Here is a 17,058-nt window from a genome sequence, read left to right as displayed (position 1 = left end):
TATATATATATATATATATATATATAGTTCATTTGTGTAGGGAACTATGCACACACCACAGCCTGTGTGTGGACGCTAGGGGACAACCTGAGAGAGTTGGTTCTCTCTATGGATTCTGGGGACAAACAGGCTTGTCAGGCTTAGTGGCAGGTAGCTTTACAGCTAGAATCATCTCACCAGTGCATGTGTGGTTTCTGTTGATAGTTTCTTTAAATTACTACTAAAAAATTGTGTATATAGAGATGTTTTTGCCTTCATGTACTTCTGTGTATTATCTCATACCTGGTGCCTGTGGAGACCAGAAGAGGGCATCAGATTCCCTGGAACTGGAGTTATAGATGGTTGAGAGCTGCCATGAGTGTGCTGGGAATTAAACCTGGATTCTCTGGAAGAGATGTTCTTAAAAGCCACCTCTCCAGTGTACTCCTAAACATTACTGTTAGGACTGGAAGAGTAGTTCAGTGGTTAGGAGCTTCCTAGTGTGCATGGGGCTTTGGGATTTGATCCCCAGCATGGCAAAACAAAACAAAACAAAATTAAAAACCCAACATTGTTCTTAACACATTAACTTTGTGAAGTCTAGAATTTCAAGTCTAAGATTCAGTACATCTCACATAAGTAAATCTATTTTTAAGCTGGGTGTGGTGAAACATGCCTATAGTTTCACCCTCTAGAAAGCCAAGGTCAGGAGTCTAAGGTAAGCCTTAGCTACATAGTGAGCTTGAGGCCAGCCTCCACTATCAGATAATATCTCAAAAAATATAATATATATGTGCATATATATACACATATATACACATGCATATATACATATACATACACACATATATATACATAACATATTTTAACGTAATAGGTAAATTAACATAAAGAGATTGCATATTCAAAGTTGGGGAAAGAGGTGCTATTATAAATGCTAGAAAATTTTCTTTATTAGAATTATTATTAGTAGTAGTAATAGTATTTATTAGAATAAATAATTTCACTGTACTTGGAAAGTAATTGTCTTATGGATCGCCCTGTGAGAGGTTCTTCATGTGGTGTTTTACTTGAAAACAAGCACCAAGCACTTGTTTTAGGTTTTTGTTGTTGTTTTGTTCTTACTTTTGGTGCTGGGTACAAAACTGAGAGCCTCAGGCTTCCGAAGCAGACACAGAGTTAAGCCTCCACCTAAGCCATTTGTTCTTACAAATGTCTACAGAAAACGAAACAAAACAAAAACCTTGGATGCACCGGGAATGAGAGGAAAACCTGGTGATTTTGGCTTATTTGTAATGAGGTAGTTTTTTTGTTTTGTTTTGTTTTGTTTGTTTTGTTGTGTTGTGTTGTGTTGTGTTTGGCATCCACTAGAAACATAAATTAATGTGAAGATCTGTTTTAGAACCTGAGCTTTTATTTACTCCCAGTGCATATGTGACTGGCACGATGGCTCAATGGGTAGAGGAGCTTTTCATCAAGACTGATGACCTTAGTGTGACCCCTATGGCCCTCTTGGTGAAAGGAGAGAACTGACTCTACATGCTCACACTCACACACATGCGTGTGCAAACACACACACACAATGTAATTTAAATTAAAAAAAAAATGTATGCTGAGACTTTTTGTGCCAGCATCAACAGGAAACTGTGCAGAGATGTTGCTAGACTGAGAGGGGATTTTAAAGTTGGCTAGGACTGGCTGTGAACACTGACCAGGCCCTTGGAACTCCTGCGATTTTGAATGTCCTTACAAGCTGCATTCTAATTCAGTATTGATATGCTAAATGTTCTTGAAGATCATAGGCCTTTACTCATAAATTTCAATTTACCATTTTAGCCAAGTATTTCACTTTGGTTAAATATTTATGATGTCTTTCCTATGTGCTAAGCCACAAATGGGCCCCTTACTGCTTGCTTGTCCAGCTGCCACACCTACTGGTGTGGAACCAGCAGTCAGAGATGCAGGTAGAAAATAGTCAACCCCAAAGCTGAGACAAACCCAGCAATAGTTTGTTGTTATATAACAGGATTTTTTTTTTAATGAAAAAGTAATCAAGTTAGTTTTTCCACATGCAATTCCTAATTTAATCTTTATTTAGCACTAATTCAAAGCATACTTCTATAACATTCCAATCACATTTCTGTCTTTAATTCCAATCTCTTAACCCTGTCCTAACTTCTTATTCATTGGTTTCAGTCCCCAGTGAATGGCATGAACCCCTCAGTCTGTAGAAGCCCTTCCTCACTGTGTTCTACATAACTCATCCCAGAGCAGAAGGTTCTTCAGAGCCACACAGGAGAAGTGCTCTGTGTCCCTCATATCTTGTCTAAAAATGTATTTGCTTTCTATAGCCTGTGATGTGTCATTGAAAATGTTTGAATCCTGTATAAAGTGAACTGGTTGCTGTCCCCACCTGCTAGAAAGGAGACAGACAAGTTTGGTTCTTCAGGATTGATTGTTTGGACAGAAGCTTTTTCTGTAAGGTGTACCCCAATACCTGTACACCTCAGTTTTGGAATTAATTTTATTACAATGAAATGTTTTCAGTAAGAAAATAGGGATAATAATCCTTATATTTAGATGCTTTTCTTTGGCATGGGTTGCAACTTCTAGAAAATAGGATTGATGCCAGTTGAGTTGGTTTATCCTTTTGGGAAGTAAGTGTGTGTGTGTGTGTGTGTGTGTGTGTGTGTGTGTGTGTGTGTGTTACACAAGTGCATAGTTCCACTTGAGTTTACATTTTACAGAAGAATAAAGAGTCAAATTATTAAACCATCAACGCACAGTTGGGCATGGTGGACTATACCTATACTAGTCCTGGGAAGACAAAGACAAATTTGGAGCTAGCCTGGGCTATATAGTTAGACTCTGTCTGAAAAAAAAAAAAAAGCAAAATAAGCAGAACAAAGCAAAAACATCAGTGCGAGAGTTAGTGTCTACTCATTTCTTCTTTGGTGATGTTTTAAGAGCAGCTTCTCTGGGTACCAAACGTCTTGAAGCTCAGCACCCACACTTTCAAGTAAGGATCCTTCAGCAGGCAGAGAGGTGTGATGTCTTGGCTCTCGGGGCATCCAGTGCGCAGGTATTTCCTCTCCACTTGCTGGGTTCAGGGCTCTGCCATGCTCTCAGGAACTTAGTGCTGAGGAGGAGGGCTAGGGGAGGTATGAAGATGGGTTGTCTGGTTGTAGCAGGTTTTGTACAGACTTTGGCACTCTGCCCAGGGCTCTGTCTGATTCTCCGAGTTTGTTGTTGTTGTTGTCGTCATTGTTGATTTAACCTGTGAGTGATTTCTGGGGTCACTTAACTTCACACTTGCAGGAAGATCCCACTATTTTCAGAAGTTCCCATTACAGATCAGGCAAAGTGAGCAGTTGCATGCTTGCGGCTGTGTGTGTGTGTGTGTGTTTGTGTCCTCTGAATGCTGTGGAATGCAGTATCCTGATGAACTGCTGTCACAGTAAAGCACCTCACAGGCAGGACTGGTGGTATCAGGTGGCGTCAGGTCATATGACTTCTGCAAAGGTTCTTTCCTGAAATCCCACACTCACTAGAAGTGATCTGGTTTGGGTGAGAGGAGACAGTGAGCAGTCAGGTTCCCTGTTTCATTTTTGGTTGTTTTACTTCAACCTCCCTTTGTAGTCTCATCAAAGAATAAAAGCAGACCCCGCAGGGCCCCCTGCTGCTGGGAGCTGGGATGCCTGTCACGGTGTGCTGCAGGCCTTCAGGGGCTGGGTGGGTATGTGGTGAAATCGTCTGTTAGTCAAGGGAACAGTTTTTGAGAGAAGTGAGGTCAACTGACATGTTTCTAGCTGGCCTGAGTAGAAACCGGTGTTTTCCGATTTGTGTATAATAATTTATTTCAAAGGTAGATATAACAGTTCATTCCTATAAGGCACACTTAAAAGGTTTGCCTAAAACCTTTTTTTGTTTTGTTTTGTTTTGTTTTTAAAAAAAAAACAAAACCTTTCAGGCTGGGTGGCATGGCACATATCTGTAATTTCAGCATTTCAGAGGAGGAGGTAGGAAAAGATGGCCAGAAGATGAAGGCCAACCTAGGCTACATCCTAGCAAGACCCTGTCTCAACAAAACAAACAAGACAAGACAAAAACAACCCAAAACTAAACAAACACAAAAACTCACATCGGCAAGTCAAAGTAGGAAAATTGTCACCTGTCCCCACGTCTGTCTGCTTTCCCTGACTAACCCACACCCGATTGTAATTTCTCAATTGTGTGGCACTTTTGCTTTCTTCAAATGCTCCTTGAATGTCTCTCAATTCCTAGAGCAGTTTCTAACTTCAGTATGACAATATGAAGGTTTGGTTTTCTTGAAATACTCTCTCATCAGTGTTTCCTGATAGGAGTGTGGGATCACCCTTTGAAATAAGCTGAGTCACTTCCCGTGAGCCTGTTTGACTCGATGGTTTGTATATAAGCCATAGAAGTGGCAGTTTCTTCAAGAAACCCTTACACACTGAGGTAGAAGGAACCATGTAGTCCCACTGCACACTTCTGAAAAACAGTTTAAGAATTTTTAGGAAATGTCCTGTTTTTAATCCCCCCCTCCCCTTCAGCGCTAAGGATTTAACCCACGGCCTTATGTGTTCCACCATTGAGCCCGCACCTAAGCATACCTTGTTTCTCTGTATAGACATAGCGCTAGTGACTTCCTATGGCTAAGTGGTCTTACAGTATAGTCAGAGGCTGTTCAAGATAGAACTTGAGATGAAGGCTATTGATGGCTGCCTAATGCTATGTGTTCCTTCAATTCCCAAATGAACTCTTGCAGGGATGAGGGGAAGTGCGTAGAAGGGATTCTGGAAATCTTTGACATGCTCCTGGCGACGACATCAAGGTTCCGTGAGTTAAAACTCCAGCACAAAGAGTATCTCTGTGTGAAGGCCATGATCCTCCTCAACTCCAGTGAGTAACCACACGGCCACCTTCTGTTTCATTTAAAAAGCAGAGAATGGCCTCCCTTTTGACTTCTCCATTTTCCATGGGTTTAGACTGTAGCTAGCTCTTGCTACCTTGAAGATAAATTATTCATTGGATGAGTTTCTGGTGGTAGAAAGTGGCTGACAAAGAAAAGATTGACCTGGAGGTGGTGGTGTTTGCCTTTAATTGTAGCACTTGGGAGGCAGAGGCCAAAAGATTTCAGTGAGTTCCAGAGCCTGGTCTACATAGTGAGTTCCAGGATAGCCAGGGTTACAACAGAGAAACTGTCTCACTCACGCATGGGCAGAGAGGCTGGGACTGGGATGGGGGGAGAGTTTAAAGACAAGCAAACTTTAAAGTGTTTACCATCTAAGGCTTTCTTCATTTTACGTGATTACCACATATCATCTGTATTTAATGTTTTAGCTTTTTTTTTGGTTTTTCGAGACAGGGTTTCTCTGTATAGCCCTGGCTGTCCTGGGGGTCACTTTGTAGACCAGGCTGGCCTCAAACTCAGAAATCCACCTGCCTCTGCCTCCCAAGTGCTAGGATTAAAGGCGTGTGCCACCACTGCCCAGCTTAGCTTTTACTTTTATACATCTATTCATTTATTCAGTAACAACACTTACTTAGCTTACGGTATCAGGTGAGATAGCAAGGTATGAAAAACCAGGATGCTGCTTATTTAATTATTGATTCTAATACCAAAACCAATGGATGCCATCGCCTTCTTCTATAGAATGGAGCTGTACCCACCCACACCCCATGTGTAGCTTCTCATATACTTGACGCCATCCCTGGGTCCCTTATAATAGCTAACTCAATGTGCTTGCTATGTAGATGGTTGTTATACTGTATTTAGAGAATAGCGACAGATGTACAAATGTGGGGCTTTTTAAAAGATCATGATTTTTTGAAACCAGTGATCAAACCGGGAGCTTGGCCCATGCTTGGTAAGTGAGCTGACACTCTCAGCTATCCCCTTTGGCCCCAATTCAGCATAATAACAGAAAATTGCTATGGAAAGTGCAAAATATGAGTCCTGGCTTATGTTGGCACATTTGACAGATTTTTAAGTTACTCTGTCTGTGGCTGTAAGAGCTCCCAAGTGCTTGCACTTAGAGTCTGTCATCTCCCTATGGACTAGAAGGAAGTAGCCTTAGAGTCGCTCTGGGGAGAACATAGTGTGCTCTCAGACCGTGGCATGGCGCATGGCGGGCTCTGGAGTGGAAAGGGAGTTAGGCTGTGACAGAGAAGGGTGGGGAGCACTAAAGGAAGAATCTGAAGGACCAGAAATCCTTAAGACAACCTTTGGCTGCTTCCTCGTTGGGTTACTTCTTGACCTTACCTGCCTAACAAGGCATCCCCCTGACCCAACACCCTCCTGCCATTCTGTTGCTATTCACCTTTTACAAAATAGTGAGAGAGCGCTACGCCCACCATGGTTAAGGTCATGTGGGGACTTTACAGGGTTTTTCTGCGTAGCCCTGGCTATCCATCCTGGAACTCGCTCTGTACACCAGGCTGGCCTCGAACTCAGAGATCCCCACTGCCTTTGCTTCCTGAGTGCTGGGTTTAAAGGTTTGCGCCAGCCAGGCTAACCTGCCTGTTGATGATGCCTCTCCCCCCCATGTGTGCTCCTACCTTCGGCTCTCTTTATTAAATAAAGGGAATTTTCTGAAAAGTCCATTCTCACCTCATCCATAGAGGCAGCCAATTGTCAGATGTGTTATTCTTCCAGGAGGAATTTAGAACCCTTTCAGAGCCAAGTGCTCCCTGGAAGGTAATTTACTTGTTAAAACACCATTCTGTTGGGAAGCCTTGTAATACACTGGACACTGGATAGAGGGCTGAGAAAGCTGTTGCCATGGTAATGGGGTAACATTAGCCCAAGACTCTAGGCTACCAAATAAAACATAAAAACACAGATTATTTACATCTGTGTAGATGGCTCCGCCCTTCCTCCTACAGCATCAAATAAAACTGCCATTGTAGAAGGTGAGGAAGGCCTTGGCATGAAATTGCTATTTTGGGCGGAAAAATCATTCAAATTTAAGGTAAATCCGAATTTTTGAAAGCTTTTACAGAAGCCTCATTGCTTACTTGGCAGTCATAGTGAATTTATTCTGTTGGACATTATTGTGGGAAATTGGGATTTGGTTTCTTATGGAAGAATGCTCCTGTTAGAGGAGGTGGATCCTATGCTAGCAAGCTCTGAAGGGTTTGCAAGAACACCCCTGCTTTTTTCTGGATTATTTGCAGCAATTAATTTGAAAACAAAACAAAAACCAAAGCAAGGACTAACTTAGTGGACATTAGCTTGTCTCCTCGACTAAAAGAGAATCCAAACAGCCAGGGCAGGGTTTGTGTAGGGAGTGCTTGAGAGGAAAGAGCTGCACACAGCACCTCTGGTCTGCAGGTGGCGCTCTTCAAGGCTCTGGCTGAACAATAAACTGTGTTTCAAGGTGAGGGAGGCAAATAATCTCTGAAGTTCATACAGGCTGAGAAACGCCTCATATTCTCACCGTTCTGTTGGAAAACCTTGTAATAACCCGGACATTGGATAGAGGACTGAGAAAGCTGTTGCCATAGTATTAGGATAAGGCTAGCCCAGGACTTCAAGCTATCAAATAAAAAATAGAAGCAAGCCCAAATTATCAAAATATCGTTAAATCTTTTAACTACAGTCTAGCACAAAGCTCAGACTACTAGAAGAATTCTTACCTGCTGATGGTCAAAACCTATAACTCAGTCTTTTGCACTCCAACGAAGCTAGGTGCTCAGAGCTATGTAGATCAATCAGTTGGAAGAGTGTTAGCCTAGCATGCATAAGACCTTTCCTTTGACTACCCCACACCCACACCACTCAGAAGCAAGGAAAAAAAAAAAAAAAAAAGCAATAGCTACAAAAAGAACATAATGCTAGCCAGAACCCAAAGGTAAATTTCACAATACTCAAAATAACTAACTGAAAATTATTGAGTGGAGAAGGAAAAAAAAAAGGAGAAAAGCCATTCAGCTGGAATGATGACAAAACGAAATGGATGAAAGAGAGAGTAGACAGAGTCATCAGAAACACTTGCTGCATTTCATACAGAAAGTGTGAGCAGGGCAAGGCAGGACTAGAACAGACTTGGAGATGTGCAAACTGTCCCAGAAGGTGACTTAGCAGATGCTCAAACTGTCCCAGAAGGTGACTTAGCGGATGCTCAAACTGTCCCAGAAGGTGACTTAGCAGATGTTCAAACTGTCCCAGAAGGTGACTTAGCGGATGCTCAAACTGTCCCAGAAGGTGACTTAGCGGATGCTCAAACTGTCCCAGAAGGTGACTTAGCCGATGCTCAAACTGTCCCAGAAGGTGACTTAGCCGTTGCTCAAACTGTCCCAGAAGGTGACTTAGCGGATGCTCAGACATCACTTTTGAAATGACCAGTGACGGAGTGAGGCAACTTCACTCACTCAGAAATCACACAGAAGAAAATTCGTGAAGAAACGTAGGTGAAAATGTTGTAGACTTACTGAAAACTGTAAACGCAGTTTCCGAGAAGCTCAATCAGACGCGTGCACAAGAAGCATGCAGATAGCCACGGCAAGGACCGGTCACCATCAAGTGGCTTAAAGCCAGCAGGAAAGAGAAAAACCATTTTTCTTTCTTTTACTTGCTATGTACTTCAAGCTGTCCTCAAGCTCGTGATCCCCCTGCTTCAGCTTCTCTTCTACTATCAGTCTAGGATGTGTGTAGGAAAAGCTGGAATGCTCAGCCTCTTGAAATGCAGAGACAAGAAACTATACACTTAACAATCTGTTAGGGGCTGGAGAGATGGCTCAGCGGTTAAGAGCACTGACTGCTCTTCCAGAGGTCCTGAGTTCAATTTCCAGCAACCACATGGTGGCTCACAACCATCTGTAAAGGGAGCTGATGCCCTCTTCTTGTGTGTCTGAAGACAGCGGCAGTGTACTCGTGTATATAAAATAAATAAATCTTTAAAAAGAAAAAGAAAAAAACACTGGGCGGTGGTGGTGCACACCTTTAATCCCAGCACTTGGGAGGCAGAGGCAGGCAGATTTCTGAGTTCGAGGCCAGCCTAGTCTACAGAGTGAGTTCCAGGACAGCCAAGGCTACACAGAGAAACCCTGTCTCAAAAAACCAAAAAAAAGAAAAAAGAAAAAAAAGAAAAGAAAAAACCAATCTGTTAGAATGTTAGTATCTCATAAAATAAAAGCTATCACTCTAGGAAATGGTAGCACATACCTTTAATTCCAGCACTCATGAGGCAGAGGCAGACAAATCTCTGAGTTCAAGGCCAGTCTGGTCTACTGAGTGAGTTCAGAGCTGCACAGAGAAACCCTGTCTCAAAATACAAACAAACAACGCCCCCAAAACAAAACAAAAATAAATAAATAAATAAATAAATAAATAAAAACAAAAGCAAAAAAACACGTGAACACTGGAGCTAACAGTCTGTGTCCAATAAGGTGACATCCTTGTCACTTAGGAATCTGAAACTATACCCACATCCTCTTAGAGCCAGGGTCTAACTCTAGGAGACAGAGTGGAACAAGCCTGTAGATAATTACCATTGTTCTCTTTACACAGCTTAACGTAGGGACTGGGAGCTGGATACGATGGTGCTTGCCAGCTCTTGGGAGACAATGGCCTGAATGTCAGGAGTTCAAGGTCCTCCTTCGGTCCAGAGAAAGTTTGAGGCCAGGCTGGATTCCACAGACATTGTCTCAAACAAACAACCACAAACAAATATGTTAGCAACACATCTATCTATTTAAACCATTATGAGGTTTTGAAAAAACAAAACATTTTATTAATTGAAATAATTATAAAATTAAACCTGGGCTGCTCTATTTTGCTTTAAAGCAGTGCGTACATTTCCCTTCACTCTTCACAGCCAGAAAAAAAAAGTAACACTATAGGATTTTTAAATACAATAATCATACTTTCTGAGTTATTTCCCTCCGGCTGAGCAAAGCTTGGAGCTTGGAGCATCCCTTGTCTTTGAACATGAAGGATACCACGGGTCTTGGCAGTTTTGCTTCCAGTAAGTATGCCAGGTGGGCTAGAGAGATGAACACACAACAGTTTCCAGGAAAGAGCAGGGCCACGTGTGTCCTTGAGTTACTTTCTGTGGTGTATATGGGCATCGTGCCAAGAGCCTCCTCTTCCCTCCTCTTCCCTCTCTACTAGATCTCTTTAGTTTTATGAAAAGTAATTTAGGCCTGATTTTACAATGAGTCATAGTGTTTCTATTTTTAGGGGCAGGTGAGATTTTTTTTTTCTTCCTGTGTATCTGATTGACTGGACTTCGATCTTGTCCTTTGCCCTGTTGAAGGCCTGCCATTTAGCAATTAGTGTGTACCGATGTGCTGTGTCAGTGAGTGTGGGCCTGTGTACCAGAGGCTTCCCACGGAGATCTCTGGCCTGGCCCAGTGCGAGAGTTCTGGCGAAGGGAAGCAAGCACGGGCCGGGAGGAGAAGTCTCTTCTGCAGCTTCTGCTGCTGCTGGCTTCACCTCCATCTCTGCCATGCTTTCTAGGTCTCTCAGTTGCTCCTAGCCGCCCTGCACTGAGTAGGGTTGCAGCTTCAGGGCGAGTTTTGGGAGAGCAGACCTCTTCCCAAGTGTTACATCTCTTAGAACAAAAGACTCAGACGACGACGAAGTAGTTCTTGCACACTTGTAATTCCCCTGATAGGATTCATATACAGTTTTGGGAATGATTCAGGGTTTGACAGCAAGTACCTCTCATTGGTTTGTGCTGAGAGCTTGGGGAAACTGTATTTGCATGTAAGAAGGCTTGGTGCTGCTAATAAGTGACCAATATCACACACCTCTCCTGCGGGGACTGTGACTGCAACAGGAGCCAGGGGCCCAGGAAGCATGGTCAAACACCTTCTGTCCCATGCAGGCAGAAATTACCACCCACCAGGTCTTGGGGTTCCAGACCTTTGCTCGACCAGGACCGGGTTGCCTGCACTGACCACTGCCCCACAAATGAGCATGTGTGTGGATGCCCAAAGTATAGATGTGGTATTCCTGACTAGAGAGAGAGGTACAGGAAAGCAAGTATCCTGGAATGGTTTTAAAGTTTTAGACATTTCGTTTACACACTCCTTCTTATAAAGACTTGACATGGCAGGTGCCCATTTAAACGTGTGCCTCCTTTTCCCAAGCTAATTGATCACTGTGGCTCTAGGCTCTGTCTGGAACTGTGCTGCCTCCAAGCTTGTAGAAGGCTCAGAGTCTACCCTTCTACCCTTGATGATGATGCTGGCTCGTAGAGAAGTGGCAACTGAATACCAGCCATACTTTTTGAAGGGAGTTATACACTATCCGGGGGCATTTTTGCTACTGTAATTTTGGTTCTGAAGGCTATTTTAATGACAACTTTATTAACAAGAGAATACCACAATCCACCCATTTAAAGTATATAATTCAATTCTGTGGGGTGATGCACATCTGTAGTGCTAGTATTCAGGAAAACTATGAGTTTGAGGCCAGGCTGAGGTGTAGAGGAAGTTCTAGACCAGCCTGGGCTACATGGCAAGACCTTGTGCTAAAACGAAAGTGTACAATTCAGTACTTGTGAGTCTGGTCACTCTGTATTATTATTATTATTATTATTATCATTATTATTATTATTATTGTTATTATTATTATTATTATTATTACCATCATCATCATCATCACTCTGTTAAATCTGTATTATTACCAAAATCAATTTTTGAACATCTTAACTACACCCCCCTCCCCAGGAAACCCTCCCTACTTCATCGGTTTCTTTTCTTTTCTTTTCTTTTCTTTTCTTTTCTTTTTTGTTTTGAGAGTTTCTCTGGATAACCATGGCTGTCCTGGTACTCACTCTGTAGACCAGGCTGGCCTCGAACTCAGAAATCCACCTGCCTCTGCCTCCCAAGTGCTGGGATTAAAGGCCTGTGCCACCACTGCCCAGCTCCACTCTCTTTTTTTTATTGATGTGCCACTCGTACCCTACAAGAAGCATCTAAGGGAGGCAAGATGATAGGAAAGTGTGGCCTTGAGGCCAGCTTGCTGCCGTAGCTATGGGAGGCTTCCGGCTTACACATCCATGGGCCAGGAACAGATAGGAGATTCTGATGCTCAGCAGGTGGGGACTCCAGTTCACTGCATGGGCTAGGTCTTCCTCAGTTAATCCTCTCTGGGGAAGGCATTCCCAGAAGCGTGCCTCATCAATGCTCTTGATTCCTTCATTCAGTTAAGTTGATAATTACAATTAACCACTGCGCTCATCCTCCCCTCACCCCATGGTAACTGCCAATCTGTTTTGTCTCTATGGATATATCTGTTCTAGAGACGAATTCAAATAGTGGAATGAAAAAGAGGATCTAAGTTAGGGCTGTAGCTCAATTCTTGATGGCATGTGTCTATCTATAATCTCAGCATCAAGGAGTAGCAGGAAGGTCGGAAGGTCAAGGTCATCTTCAGCTATGTAGGGAATTTGAAGCCAACCTCATGGGCCATACCCTGTGTTGAAAAAGTGTGGTCTTTTATGACTGACTTATCTCATTAGCATAATATATAGGGTCTCTCTATGTATCCCTGGCTATCTTAAAACTTGCCATGTTCACCAGGCTAGCCTCAAACTCACAGACATCCACCTGCCTCCACCTCCCAAGTGCTGGGATCAAAGGTGTGTGCCACCATGCCCAGCTCAAAAGTCTCTACATTTTTTAAATTAATGCTTTCTTCTGTATGCACTTACACAATATACACAAACATTTTGGTTATAATCATATAACTGTCTTAGAATACACAAAAATGTGGACCTGTGTGAATCCAGTCTAGTTCTTTCTGTACATAAATGTGCCCTTTGTGTCAAGTGTTGTAGGTGGTGATAGGGATTTGGTGACAAATGGCAGGGTCTGTGTCCTCGAGTGCTATGTTGGCCTTGCTTAGGGTGGAAGGGTGGTTGCAGGGATATGGAAGGAGAGGATAGATATCCTGCACTCGGAGGAAAGAACTCAAGTCGGATGTAGGCTGGGACTCAGGAGAAACTTCCAGAAGGAAGTTCATGACCAGGCTGAGATCTAAAGGAGGAATGGGTAGAGGAAGGAAGACTTCCTATGCAGAGTATAGGGAATGCTCAGTGTGTCGGTGGTACGAGGACTTAGTGGGATTCTGAGAGTAGGAACTGGGAACTGAGCCAGGAGAGCGCTGTGGGGTAGCTCAGCTGGTGGAGTGCCTGTCTACCACACACACACACACCAAACACTGCGGTCAGTTCCCAGCACTGCATAAACTGGGTATGCTGGCTCAAGTCCACATCACAGCACTAGAAAGACAGAGGCAGGAAGGTCAGAAGTTCAAGGCCGTCCTTGTTCACATCAGAAGTTCACAGTCTTCTGGACTATGTGACACTATTTAAGTGGGGGCGGGCTCTTGGCTGAGCAAGAAAAGGTTCCTACTACCACTACGCCTGGCAGCCTGACAGCCTGATTTGGATCACTGGGACTCCTAGAGTGAAAGGAGAGACTCCTGCAAATTGCCCTTTGATAGCCACCTATGTGTTATGCACCACCCCCAACACCTTAGAAAAAAGAGACCTGGGTCTCTCAATGGCTGCATGCCATCATAGGGATCTGCTTTGTCTCAGTAGCTGGGGTGTCATTAAAAGGAGCCACTAGGAGATCTGAAGTTTGTCTGCTTAGGGGTGAATGAACAGCTTGTGGGGAGGGGCAGTCGGAGATGAGGGTGTGAGGGTTTGGGGGGGTGAGAAGCGGCTTCCGAGAAGCAGCTCTGGGGATGTTTTATTTATTTACTGAGGCTCTGGGGCTCAGACCCAGGGCCTTGTGCACACTAGGCAAGTAAGCACACAACCACCGCCCTCCATCCCTGTGTGGCAGTGGCTGGCCCGGAACTCACCAAGATTCATTTGCCTCGGCCTCTCAAGTTCTATGAGTTAGCCTTGTCAACTTGACACAAACTAGGGTCACCTGGGAGGAGGAAGCCTCAGTTGAAGCACTGTTGGCCAGTCTGTGAACAAGTAATGATTCCTGTGGGACGACCCAGCCCGCTGTGGGCGGTGCCACCCCTAGGCAGGTGGTGCTGAGTGCTTTAAGAAAGCAGTCAGTAAGCAGCGCTTCTCTATGGCTTCCGCTTCAGCTCCTGTTTCCAGGTTCCTGCCTGTTCTTCCCTTGATCACAGAATGTAACCTGTAATGTGAGGTAAACTCTCTATTCCCCTAAATTGTTTTGGTCACTGTTTTATCACCAAGTAAGTACCCAGAGTGCTGAGATTAAACGGGTGCCACATTCCTAGCCAGCCCTTGGCTCCTTTCCTTCCCACTTTTCAACACAGGGTTTCTCTGTGTAGCCCTGGCTGTCCTGGAACTCACTCTGTAAAACAAGCTAGCCTTAAATTTAGAGATCTGCCTGCCTCTGCCTCCCAAGTGCTGGGATCAAAGGAAGGGGCGTGCCACCACTGGGCGGCTCAGCCCTTGGTTTCTTGAGAGAGCACCTTGTCATCTCAAATTACTGTTCTCACTTCAAAGGGAGTAAAGAATTAGTTTATACTGAGCCCAATATGGGTGGCCACAGCCCAGGAGCACAGGTCCAGGTTTTGAGAAGAGTTTCATGAAGTTTTTATAGTTACAGGACAAAACATTATAAACCCAGGTATTTACCAAGTACATTGGTGGGGACATGAGATTGTAGCAATGCAGCATGCTACTGCTATTGGTCTCAGATGCTGCCTGACGTCATTCTCAGCTTCTGGGTTGGTGGGACATAGTGGTCTTCGGAGAATATGCTCCAAAGGTTGTACCTAATAGTCAAAATGGCAGTAGGTCAGATGCAGTAAGTGGGCCAGGAGATAGAGGACTAGAGATGGCTCAGGTAATGTTGGTTCTGAATCTGCAGCATCCAGTGTTGGGATGACCAGGAAGATCTAATCAGTCAGTCAGCCTTGTAGAATCAACACAGGTTTGGCTTCTCTCTGGGAACTTTCGATTACAGGCATCTGGGCTGTCCCTAAACTCTGGCCCTCTAGCCCCTGTCAAGTGAGAGGTGGATTGTTCAAATATGTATTATAAGATACTCTGACCTGGCGGTGGTGCCGCACGCCTTTAATCCCAGCACTTGGGAGGCAGAGGCAGGCGAATTTCTGAGTTCAAGGCCAGCCTGGTCTACAGAGTGAGTTCCAGGACAGCCAGGGCTATATAGAGAAACCCTGTCTCCAAAAACAAAAAACCAAAAACAACAACAACAACAAAACAAAAAACCAAAACAACAACAACAAAACAACAACACTCTGGAGGGCCTCCAGGGACGCAGAGAAGCGCTATATCTGTGATTCTGCGTGTGCCTTGCTGTAACTGAGTTGAGAGGAGTTAAATGCATTTGCTTTGATTGGACTGAAATGTCAATAGAACCAGAAAGCAAATCCTGCTGATCCAGTTCTGTGGATAACTGGGTACTAGGAACTAGCTGTCCTTTGTTCTCATGGCAGCCACTTCTGCAGCGCCCTTGTTCATTTCACAATTGTCTATTTTTATTTAGGAGTTAGAAGCCTGGAAGAAGAGTTGTTTCAGGAAAGGGAGAATCCGGGCTTAACTGGGGTAGGGATGAGGTTCCCGTGGGCTGCTGCGTGGTTACTTTGTAGCCATTGTGAGTATCTTAGTATCCCCAGGTGGAGGGTAGCAGAACAGGGTAGGAGGTAAGGAGCTATGATCTTGTAAACTTTACTAAACCAGGAATTGAAGCCGGAGGAGCTGAGGAACTGGTTCAGGGCCTGAGAGCTAGACTCAGCAGGAGGAAAATAGCTAAGACCTGACTCATGAGTGGTAGTCTTCCTGCCCCAGTTGGGAGCCAGAGATGCTTTGGACTGGTCAGAGGTGACCTTGGGGCCCTGCTCTGATTGAGGCACAGGGAACATATGTCAGGAGAGGGACATGGAGTTTCATAGCACTGGCTCTCAGTTTCTTTCTTAAATGCTGTGATGAGAAGCCAGCCTTGGTGCTAAGTGGACCTACTCTTACCCCAACATATTCATGAAGCCATTTGTTGCATAGTGTGAGCCATAGAATGAGTTGACATGCCTACTGTTTTGGCAAGGTCACAGATCTGACCTGGTGGACACCTGGGGATCATTTATCTGCCCTTACAGATTCCCTTACAGATTGGTGTTAAGGTTTTTCTCTTGGTGGAAGAGCCTAGGGGGAGGTAGTTCCTCATGCTTGGTGGCTTGCACCACACGTATGCATGTGCAAATTAGAGTAGCTCTGGTCAGCCAGGCATCCTTAACAGTTAAGCACATGGCCTCAGCTTCCTTCTCTCTGAGCAATGACTTTGGAGCTCTCCTTCTTTGTCCAGGTATGTACCCCTTGACTACAGCAAGCCAGGAGGCAGAGAGCAGCCGGAAGCTGACACACCTATTGAACGCAGTGACAGACGCCCTGGTCTGGGTGATTGCAAAGAGTGGCATCTCCTCCCAGCAGCAGTCAGTCCGCCTGGCCAACCTCCTGATGCTTCTTTCTCATGTCAGGCACATCAGGTACAAACCTGTGGGGCCCTGCTCTGGTGGGGTGTGGGCAGGCTTTGTGCAGGAGCCTTGGGGAGTATTTCAATTCTCTTGGCTCTCTGGAGGGAAGCATTCTGAGTGCCTTTCCCCACCCCCATCCCCATAGTAACAAGGGCATGGAACATCTGCTCAGCATGAAGTGCAAAAATGTGGTCCCAGTGTATGACCTGCTGCTGGAGATGCTGAATGCTCACACGCTTCGAGGGTACAAGTCGTCAATCTCGGGGTCTGAGTGCTGCTCAACAGAGGACAGTAAGAGCAAAGAGGGGTCCCAGAACCTACAGCCTCAGTAATGACCAGGCCTGAGGCGGATAGATTACAAGGATGGTCAAAAGTGGAACATGTATTCTAGCTCATCTTGAGGCTGGCTGCCTTGGTCATGTACCCCTTCCCCATGTTGCACTTCCCTGGAGTCAGGGTGGTTGGGTTGTGGTGTTCCTTGCAACAGAACTTACTGCTAAATGCCAAGTTCTAACTTGTATAGCCTTAGAAGTCTCTCGATGTACTTTCCATCTCTATGCCCACTTGGAAAACATCTCAAAAGTTCTGGAATGAAAAGGTCAAAATCTGACTTG

At 44.5% G+C, this 17,058-nt stretch overlaps 1 protein-coding gene across 1 annotated transcript in view; it reads left to right on the top strand.

Annotated features, from left to right (window-relative positions):
• The window catches only part of Esr2 (estrogen receptor 2), a 58,868-nt gene extending 42,092 nt beyond the window's left edge, over positions 1-16,776 (top strand). The window contains exons 8-10 of the mRNA XM_031355911.1: positions 4,769-4,902; positions 16,276-16,456; positions 16,590-16,776. Coding sequence (XP_031211771.1) covers positions 4,769-4,902; positions 16,276-16,456; positions 16,590-16,776 — 502 coding nt within the window. The remainder of the gene's footprint in view (positions 1-4,768; positions 4,903-16,275; positions 16,457-16,589) is intronic.
• The last annotated feature ends 282 nt before the right edge of the window (positions 16,777-17,058 follow it).

This window comes from Mastomys coucha, unplaced genomic scaffold, assembly GCF_008632895.1.
Source record: "Mastomys coucha isolate ucsf_1 unplaced genomic scaffold, UCSF_Mcou_1 pScaffold6, whole genome shotgun sequence".
NCBI classification, from domain to species: domain Eukaryota; kingdom Metazoa; phylum Chordata; class Mammalia; order Rodentia; family Muridae; genus Mastomys; species Mastomys coucha.
The sequence above is the reverse complement of the archived record's forward strand: the minus strand, read 5'-3'. Positions and strand labels throughout refer to the sequence as shown.